This window comes from Peromyscus eremicus, chromosome 17 (assembly GCF_949786415.1).
Source record: "Peromyscus eremicus chromosome 17, PerEre_H2_v1, whole genome shotgun sequence".
NCBI lineage: Eukaryota > Metazoa > Chordata > Mammalia > Rodentia > Cricetidae > Peromyscus > Peromyscus eremicus.
The window spans coordinates 26850600-26860853 of record NC_081433.1 but is presented as its reverse complement, the minus strand read 5'-3'; the positions used below and the strand labels follow the sequence as shown (position 1 = coordinate 26860853).

At 44.9% G+C, this 10254-nt stretch overlaps 1 protein-coding gene across 1 annotated transcript; it reads right to left on the bottom strand.

Moving 5' to 3' along the window:
• Positions 1–481: 481 nt before the first annotated feature.
• On the bottom strand, positions 482–4691 carry Ppp1r3b (protein phosphatase 1 regulatory subunit 3B). Its single transcript, XM_059244643.1, has one exon. It carries the CDS (start codon positions 4661–4663, stop codon positions 3809–3811), a length of 855 nt encoding a protein of 284 aa, XP_059100626.1. The 5' UTR covers positions 4664–4691; the 3' UTR covers positions 482–3808.
• Positions 4692–10254: the final 5563 nt, after the last annotated feature.

Below are 10254 nucleotides of genomic sequence, written 5' to 3'. Positions count from 1 at the left end.
GCTTCTTTCCCTGGATCCTGAGTCTGTGTGGTGAAGCAGTTCAAAGTTGTGACAGACACAGGGAGTTTAGCCATGATTGTCCGAATCCGTGCATATGTCCACTCTACCCTGCGAGGGCTGTGAGAGGGAAGGAAGAACCATGACCTTGGGAGACTAAGATGGGTCCAGGACAGTAGCCACCTCTGCTCTCCTCCCTGGCTCTCGACTATGGGTGGTGAAGGCTAGCTCCTGCTTCACTGCCAGACAGCCTGAAGCAATGGGCCCCTTCCCTGCCTGCAAGGCTTTCAGCTTTCCCCCATCCACTGAATACAATCTATATCTTAAAACAAACAAACAAACAAACAAGATGTGTACAGAAAACAAAACAAACCACCACCACCACCACCCCCACCAACCCCCCCCCTCCCCGCTGACTTTAAACTATGGCTCTCCTTCCTCAGACGCTAAAAATAGAAGCACAGTTTCATTTTTTTTTCCCGGTATTTATTACATTTTTGCTTTTGAGACAGATACAAACCAACCATCCTCTTCCACCACACACACAAAAACATCCATTCTTGTGATTTTTTTTAAAGTGCAATTTCCCCTCTACCATTGTGTACAAAAATATTTCTTAAAAACATGCAGAAGTTTTTGGACAAGGCACTTTGAGGCATAAAAGGATGACAAGTCGTCAGTTGAATATTCACATTAAAGCAAAAGTGTGACATCATCACACGTAGAGTCTAGAAGTCCTCGTGCCCCAGGGGTCTCTGGGAACTAGCAGCAAAGCCGCGGAAACACTCACAGCTTTGCGTGTGGAGCTGGGGGCACAACAGCCTTCAGCAGGTGAAACTATTATTCCTTTACTTCCTATCCTCCACTTCGGGAACGCTGCCACATTGTCTCTGGAAGATCCCGTTATAGGTGATATCCCATGTTTTCCGGAACATCTTATCTCGTTTCTGTGACCATGCCAGGAGACACAGGTAAGCGAAGACCTTTCCAGAACAATGAGCCACCCAGCTTACATCTCAGGGATGAAACAACTCCCCAACCATGGGCTCAAGTTGCTTCAGTTTCTGGAGAACTACAGACTTCCACGACTTCTTACTAGCTTTCCTATAATGAATTCTTAGCAACACTCAAATGCTTCTTGCAAGAAACATGGAAAACTTGTTTAGCATATAACCTTTTATAGCCCAGCTTATTTATTGTAGCCATTTTGCAAAGGCACCCCAGGGAATATGGGGAAATAAATACGAAACAAAAACGGAGTTGCTTTCTCTTCCTGGATTATAGTGTCGGGAATGGACACTGGGATTAGGGTCCATTCATCACCATAACCAAGAATTGCGCGAAGGCAGATGTTCAGGTCAAGCTTGCAGTGGGTTCTTCAAGCAAGAGGCCTGTCACCCTCTGAGATATGTAGGTTTGTCTACAATAGTGAACTATGAACGAAGCATAGAGTCTCTCAATGCAGCTCCTGAGGCTATCTATCTCAGAGTCATGGGACAGTCTGGGTCAAAAGGGGAAGGACTGTGTTGGAGGCAGAAAACAGAAGGAAGATTCTTCAGAGTCTCAGTGAGGGAAGTCAGGCACACAGGCTGCTTTGGTGGGAAGGGTCTTGGCAGGCAGGTGAAGACATGTCCTCTGGGCTGAGCAGTGGGGTACACATCCCAGGTGTGCTGGCTGGGGACTTTCAACCAGTGCCCCTAGCAAGAAAGCTGAGGCAAATCTGGGTAAAAGGGGCAGGGGTTTATGTCTGCTTCAGGAGGGATACATAATGTGGAATCACCATATTTCATATTTTGACACGGAATGTCTGAAGACCATCATTCCACACCACTGAACAGACTTCATTCCGTAGTTACTGGGGGGCCCTTTTCTTCAGTCTGCCCCTCGGTAAGTAACAGTGCATCTGACTGCCTCACCGCATCGGAGAAAGAAGAATACTTCTTAGCATGAGGTAAACCTTATGACCCATAAGAGATCAGTTCTGCTTGCGTCCAATTTAAATCTAGCAGCTCCAATCACCATAACTGGAACATTTAAAGTACGTCCATCTAGCAGATACATGGTATGCTTAGATAACACACAACCCCGCTCAATTTCAGCCTGACTTACGAACGTGATTTGCCCAGATATCAGCACGCAACCCCAGAGCGCTGCCCCTCTGGGAGGGCCACAAAACACAAAGCACAGATTATAGACTAGTACCAGTTTTAGGGATAAGAAAATCAGGCAAAACAGGACTTAAAAAGTCAAAACACTTTAAACTTCAAAAGTGAAAAAAAAAAAAAAAGATAAAAAAAGAAACCACACGTGCTAGGATCAAAAAACGTTTGATACCTGCCTGCTGCTAACATATGAAGCCAGAGGACGCAGGGTCCTGTCCAGCGCCCTGACCCTCCCCTCCAAATCCCATGAAGCTCTACACCTCTTTCCCTCATGCCTCAGGGAAACCTCGCTTCGGTAAGAAAATTAAACAGACATTTTTACCAGTCTTCCAAAACAAAAAAACAACGCCCCTAGAGTTCTACAAATATGCATGCAAAAATAGCTTTCAAACTTCCCTATAATTTTAATTTGCCCAAGAGAAAAATCACAGGTTCTGGGGGACCATCCAACAGTAACAGTTCCAGGAGTCTCAAAATACCACTTGATAATGTGCTGCAGTCCAATATGGTTGAGGAAAAAATTCATCTCTGATACCTCAGAGTTGACAAACGTTTAAAATAGCCTAGGAAAACTCCAAGTTTTTCTCCCCTCCCCTTTACAATACACACCATCAAGAAAAGCTCCCAACCAACATCCTTGGGAGCTGGTGAAGCATCCCAAACATGACTGTATACTGCAGACAAATCTAAGCATTTTCTGGAGGCTTCCAGGGTGTGCCGGACACGCCATTTGAAAGTCTCAGATGTGGCGCTGAAGTGGACGGTCCAGGAGAAGAGAGCCACGATTCTCCCATAACTAAAGCAGCTCACACGCCAGCCAGGCAAGTGGAGATAGACCTAGTCCTTGAGACTTCTGGTAATTCGGGGTGAAACTGAGTGCATAGAAAGCACCCCCAAAACGCAGAAGCTAAAACTTGCAACTGTCCCCCTTGTCACCAGGCTGTACCCCATGACGCCACATGGAGACCAGTGACTTCCCAGTCACTGGTGTGTTGCTCTCTGTTGGAATATAAAGAAGAGGTCAGGAAGAGGGGAGAGGAAATGCCTGTCCCAGCCACGAACTACTTGTTTGCCTTTGATTATCTTGTCCGGATCACTGGCTGGACTGTGGGGGAGAAGAAGGGAAATGCAGAGCATGAGCTTTCACAGAAAGGCGCTGCCTCCATCGCTCTTCGGAAGCTACAGGGTATCAGGCCAGTGTGTCACGGGGCTGAGATACAGGTGGCTCCGAGGACGTGTGGAATGAAGGCAACACGTGGGAAAGCGTGGATGGGGTGGGACCCCGAGGTCAATGGTAAGGCTGGACAGGGCTGGAGACCAGTGGCTTCTGGGTGATTGACTTTCCACATGCAAGGGTGGAGGAGAGGCCAGCTTCCTCCATTCTTGCCAGCTTGGCTCCTCTCCAGACCACCCTGGCACCATTCTGTGTATTCTTTTGTGGCCAATCTGGATGCCACAGAGGACCAGCACAGCTGCTGTCCTCTGAGCAAGTAACCAGCTGTGATGGAAACACATTGGACTTGCTGGTTTACAAAAAAAGGCGAACAGGATCCTATCTTTTCAAAAACCATGCCTAATGGCAGTTCAACCTCACTCTTGTCTTGCATCCTCTACTGCATCTGCATCAGTCAGACTGTCAACTGCAGTCACTAGTAGTAGGGACCCAGCTTTTCATATCCCAGGTAACTTGGCCACTCTGGGAATAGGCCGTAGGAACACCGGGGGCTTCCAAACTGGTCAAAGGATATTCCCAAGTCTGGTCCATTGTAAGGCTCAATCATTCCCTGAGTGGACTGGAGTTCAGCCCGGATGATCCTGTAATTTTTGCCTTTGTTGCTGTCCCAGTATGCCTGGCCGTTACACTCGAAACACACGGCAAACTCTATTCTTTCGTAAGACTGAATTTTCTCAGGCAAGCTGATGTCAAAGGAGAACGTGTCCCTGTCTGAACCAGCATAAGTGTCCTTCACATACCGACAAGGGAAGTCTGTGAAGCTTTTCCAGGTGTCAAATGTCATTCTGATCTTCACAACCTTCTCGAATGCCAGGTTCTGGACCTTCACGGTGCCTGCGATGGCTTTGTCCTTCAGTACACAGTTTTCGAGGCAGACATGGTTGGTCTGAAGTCGGTTTCTGAAGTCTAAGTAATCCGCCGAAGGCTGCGGAAAATCCAAAACAAAGCTCTCCTTCTCTGCTGTCGTCAGACTCACGATGTTGTCTAGGAGCTCGGTGATGTTAAACGGAATATCTAGTGGGTCATCGAATTCCGAGAACACTTTGACCATTGTCAGGGCCAGCCCCTGATGGTCAGCAAAGGACACCCGCTTCTTCACCTTCTTCTCCTGCACTGTGGGGGCCACCATCCCGCTGGCTTCATCCCTGCTGCCCAGCTGAATACAAGGTCTCAGTGGCTTGCTCAGCTTTGGGGAGATCTTGAAGGTGAAGCGCTCCCTGCGCAGAGAAGGGGCCATGCTGCTGTAGCTGTACTGTATGTCCACAGCCATCACGGGGCTAGACGAGCGGGCCGGAGGTCTGGCCAAAGGGAGAAAACAGTAAAGAGGTCAGAGAGATGTTTAAACCCTCGTCCTGGCAGAGACTGACAAACAATGTTGCCTTTCATCTGGATTCACACTCCCATGTGGTCTCACAGGACACACAGGTTTCAGGGCAGATTGGGGGGAGGGGGGGCAGGCGGATGGAAAGAGAAGCTAAGATTAAAACCAACAAAGAAAAGAGCGTGGAACTCAATAGTTTCAAGGCTAATTCATGGTTTTCTCTGCTAGGATGTCTTGGGTCCTCCTGTATGCTAATAAACGACAGAGAGGAATGAGAAGGGCATTAAGAATTATGGTTTCCTATTGTTTGCAGAATTACTCATTTCTATTTGACTGAAAGAACCCCCCCCCCTTTTTTGTGGAGTATATACGCCACAGATAGCTGATCTTACAATTGTATTTGGTAAACACTGCGCACCATTATTTGACAAATGAAACTTGTTTCTATTTTAAGGCTGATGAAAGGGCTCAGTGAGTAAAGGTGTTGCCACCAAGCCTCACAACTTCACTTCAGTCCCTGGGACCCACATAGGATAGAGGGAAGCAGTTCCCACCATTATCCTTTGACCTTATACGTGCACCAGGCACACATGTACCCACACTCAATAAATAGATGCAATAAAAATTGTATGTACGCATTGTGGAATGGCTGACATACTTAATGTGCATTTCTTCACATACTTGGGAGGTGAGGATATTTAAAATCTACTCTAAGCAGTTTTTAAGTGTACATTGTTCTTAACCATTGCAGCCACCATTCTATTTCATATTCAGTGTCTTACCTCTTTAAATTCTACCTAAGCATGTGCATTTGTCTTTCTGTGATTGGCTTATTGCACTTAGCGCAGTGCCCTCTAGGCTCATCTCCATGTTTCCACAATGACATCATCTCATACTTGTCTCTATGAACAGCACTCCGCTGTGCATACATCCCACATGTTCTTTGTCCATTCATCCACTGAGAGACACTAAGCTAGATTTCCTATCTTGGCTATGAGTGGTGAATATGGGACTATGGACGTCACCTCAATGTACTGGTTTCCTATCCTTTCAGTATGCACCCTGAAGCAGGATCGCTGGATCACAGAGTCATTTTATTTTTGATATTTTTTGAGAAAACACCACAGCATTTTCTGCAGTAGCTGCATTAATTTGTATTTCTACTACTTTCATCTTTTTGAAAGATAACCATTTTAACAATATTAAGTGTGAGCTCTTCATGTCTTTAATAATAAATACTGACTTAATCTAATACAGAAGCATCAAATTTATAGCACAAACATTGACTGGGTGTTTACCATGCATCAGATATTATGCTATTATACACAGGGATTCAGCGATGAGAATGGACACAGACTTATTTTCACTGAACTTATGGGAGTTCTATGTTCTAGTATACCTTTCTTTAGAAAAAGGACGAGCAGTTTATATCTTTATACTTTGACATACTAATAGTTATTTGTTTTATATATAGGTGATAAGAGTTGTCATAAGAATTAGAAGCAGCTGTGTGGTGGTGGTGGCGCATGCCTCTAAGTTCCAGGGCTTGGGAGGCAGAAGCAGGTGGATCTCTGAGTTCAAGGGCAACCTGGTCTGCAGAGTTTCAGGATAACCAGGGATACACAGAAAAATTCAGTCTCAAGAAAAGGGAAAAAAAAAAAAAGGAAAGAATAAAGAACAAATGTAATCACATTAAATATTAGCTTAAAACCATGAAAGAAATGTAAAAGTGGCTCACAAACATGCAAACTATTCAGCCTTAAAAGTAATTTAAGAGGGGCTAGAGAGATGGCTCAGGGGTTAAGAACACTGGCTGTTCTTCCAGAGGTCCTGAGTTCAATTCCCAGCACCCACATGGTGGCTCACAACCATCTGTAATGAGATCTGGCTCCCTCTTCTGGCCTGCGCTGTATACATAATAAATAAATAAATCTTTAAAAGAAATTCAAACGGAAGTTGGCTGTGATGATGCACGCTTGTAACCTCAGCTACTCAGAAGGGTGGTGGAGGGAGACTGCAGCTTCAATGACTGCCTGGGCTGTGCAGTGAAAGTCTTTCTATAATTAATTAGCTAAAGTCAAAACTAAAGAAATTTTACATTGGAAATATCTGTTTTTACCTATTGGTAAAAGAATTATAAGACTTTGGGTGGGGGGCGTTTTCGAGACAGGGTTTCTCTGCATATCCTTGGCTGTCCTGGAACTCACTCTGTAGACCAGGCTGGCCTTGAACTCGGAGATCTGCCTGCCTCTGCCTCCCGAGTGATGGGATTAAAGGGGTGCGTCACCACTGCATGGCTATAAAAGGCATTTTTTATTATCAAAATTGGTACAATCTTTCTAAGTGTTCTTATCATTTCTATTCTAATGTTACATACAATGTCATTTACCCTAAATAAGTAATTAAAATTTACAGAAATTATTAAGAGAAATAATGAGAATGTCTAATAGGGATGCCTCATAAAATCAATTGTACCATATCCATATTATTTGATTATATACAACTAACTTCATTATTTGAAAAAGTATTTAAATGGCATGGAAAATATTTATTTTCATTTTGGACTTTGTATTTTCATTTTTTGGGGGGACAGCATCTCACTATATACCCTGGTTGACCTGGAACTAGATATGTAGACCAGGCTAGCCAGAGATCTTCCTGCCTCTGCTTCCCAAGTGCTGGGATTAAAGGCATGAGTCACTGTGCCTAGATAAATTTTTATCATGTATTGTTAATGTGAAAAGGAGGAGACAAAATTGTACACAAATACAGACATGAGAGAAACTACTGTGTTTACAGAAAAATGAGCAGAGATAAAGTATACTCCCATTGGTTTTGTTTCCCATGGTTTCAGCTCTTTACAGTCAATAGTGCTTCAAAAAATATTAAAATAAAAATTGCAGCCCCGTGCAGTGGTGGTGCACACCTTTAACCCCAGCACTCAGGTGGCAGAGCTGGGTGGATCTCTGTGAGTTCAAGGCCAGCCTGGTCTACAGAACAGATCCAGGACAGGCACCAAAACTACACATAGAAACCCTGTCTCTAAACAAACAACAAACAAAAACAAACAAACAAAAACCCAAAAATTCCATAAGTAAACAATTGTTTAAATTATGCAGCACTCATTCTGAGCTACATGAGGCCATCCCACATGGTGGAGACCTGCTTCTCCCTGGGAAGCCAATTGTCCCTCAGTCGATAAATCCACAATACATATGCCACCCACCTATCAGACACTAGCAGGATTACAATGTTGTTGTTGTTCAAGGAACCTTTATTTGACTTAAGAATGACCCCAGAGTACAAGAGCAGTGGCGTCGGGCATTGGTGGTGCACGCCTTTAATCCCAGCACTCAAGAGGCAGAGCCAGGCGGATCTCTGTGAGTTCGAGGCCAGCCTGGTCTACAAAGTGAGTTCCAGGACAGGCTCCAAAAGCTACACAGAGAAGCCCTGTCTCAAAAAGCCAAAAAAAAAAAAAAAAAAAAAAAAAAGATAGCAGGGACCATTTTATGGTTAAAAATGTCAGACTAGGCATGTGACATATTTCCTTAAAGTTGTTTCCTGCCTTGTGTTTCCTTATATCTTCTAAAACAATACTGCTTCTATAATCAGAAAAAGAAACGAACCTTAAGAAAACATTAAAAAACCACCCTGACACTTACCTCACTAAAGCCGCACGCACACCTTTTTATCGGTCTCCTTATGACACTTAACCATGGTCTGAGCTGAAGAAGCCAGTAATAAAACCTGGATTGAAGTCTCAAATCCGAGACTGTAGGTTCCAAACATCTATCTGCCTTCTTCTTCCGGCTAAAGTGGGAGGATGAGGCAGGTAAAGGTGTGGCGGGGAGGGGCCTTGCTCACAGGACTCCATGGCTGCCTGAGAAGTGATAACTTTTGACAAGTGCTGGAGGACCTTGCATTTGACTCAGTAAGTACTCTTTCTTTCAACTCCTGAATCTGATTAAGCAAATGTACAATGGAAAAAAAAAATGCCAGGCAGTGGTGGTCTATATCTTTGGTCCTAGCACTTGGGAGGCAGAGGCATGGAGATCTGAGTTTGGAGCCAGCCTGTTTTACAGAGCTGGTTCCAGGATAGCCAGGGCTACAGAGAGAGAGAGAGAGAGAGAGAGAGAGAGAGAGAGAGAGAGAGAGAGAGAGAGAGAGAGAGAGAACAAAGACATATCAGGTTCCCTCTTTACTTTTTTTGTTTTTTTAGTTACATTGGTTTTTGTGGGTGCACAAAAGAAGCCTGGTTACCCTGTTTTGCCTCTAAATCTGGGCACTCTCCCAAGTGGCCATGGCTACAGACTTCTTGCACCCGCAAAACCAATGTCTCACTACTTCCCGTCTAGTGAAGGAAGTCATCCAGTGAAAAGTTTCCAAGTAAAATTGCTGGGTCTGCTCTTACGTCCATGCACAAGACTGTTCCTAGAAAGTGAAATTCTGACTGAACTGGCTTTACAAATGATCAGTGAGCTGACTAACATTTTTTTTTTTTACAGGACTTATTACTTAACAAATTACTGTTAGAAATATTCCTTCTGTTTCAACCTTAACGTGGGTATTTTTTTTGCACCCCTTATGCATTAAAACGGAACACCAGGCACATCACAGCGCATGCTCCACATTCCAGAGCTTCCCCACTGCCCACCCTTGAAAAGCTGGGAGTGACTCGGGGAGCAGAAGTCTCTCCTCTACTAGACACTTCCTCCTGGTCTGAGTCAACACAAGTGCCCCTCTGCAGTTCCCCCAAGCCCCAGGACCAGCCTCAGCCATGCTTTCCTGAAAGTTTTTGAAGCAGCTTGTTGGAAAACGGTGCAAAATCGTCAAGGTACTGTGGAAGCAGAATACCAAAAGCAGAGCGATTAACTAGACTCCTGCAGCCCTGGAAAGCACTCTCCTGGGTTCTAGTCCTGTGGGTTCAAGATTGGAGCCGAAGTCGTTGCTGAAGTGGTCGAACCCCAGCATGTAAATCTGCCCAACTCTAAGAACAAGAGTTGAGGTTGGAGAGATGTTTCTAATTAATGAGAGCCAAGGCTACGGAGAATATCCAACTGGCGTTTTCAAGAATATAATGTGCTTTCTTTGCAAGACTCTTCCATGAAAGGCAAACGTGGTTATAATGGCCCAGGAGTGACCACTGGGACTCCTGCCCTGGGAAATTGCATCAGCAGGTCTGGCTTAGAAACCCTTCATTTTTCCTGATGTCGCCATCACTGCAGCTTAAGGACATTTACCCTTGTGGCCTCTATCAAGGGTATGATGTGAGGTCGTCCTCACAGAACATTCCAGCTTTTATTAACCTGACTCTCATCCAAGAAACGGTGTGCTAAAGTGCTTTGTTTGACTTGAGCTTTTCTGACGTTCGGTTCAAGATGTCCCAACAGACTGTGACAGTGCTAATGGACACTCAGAAGTACCCCCAGCACCTGAGATAGTCCGGCAATGGTTAAGTCCCCTAAGAGAAGCACCTGGACACGTCCACACCCACACATGCTTGGCTGTACCTCAGGCCTCTGCTCCCTCCAGACCCTGGC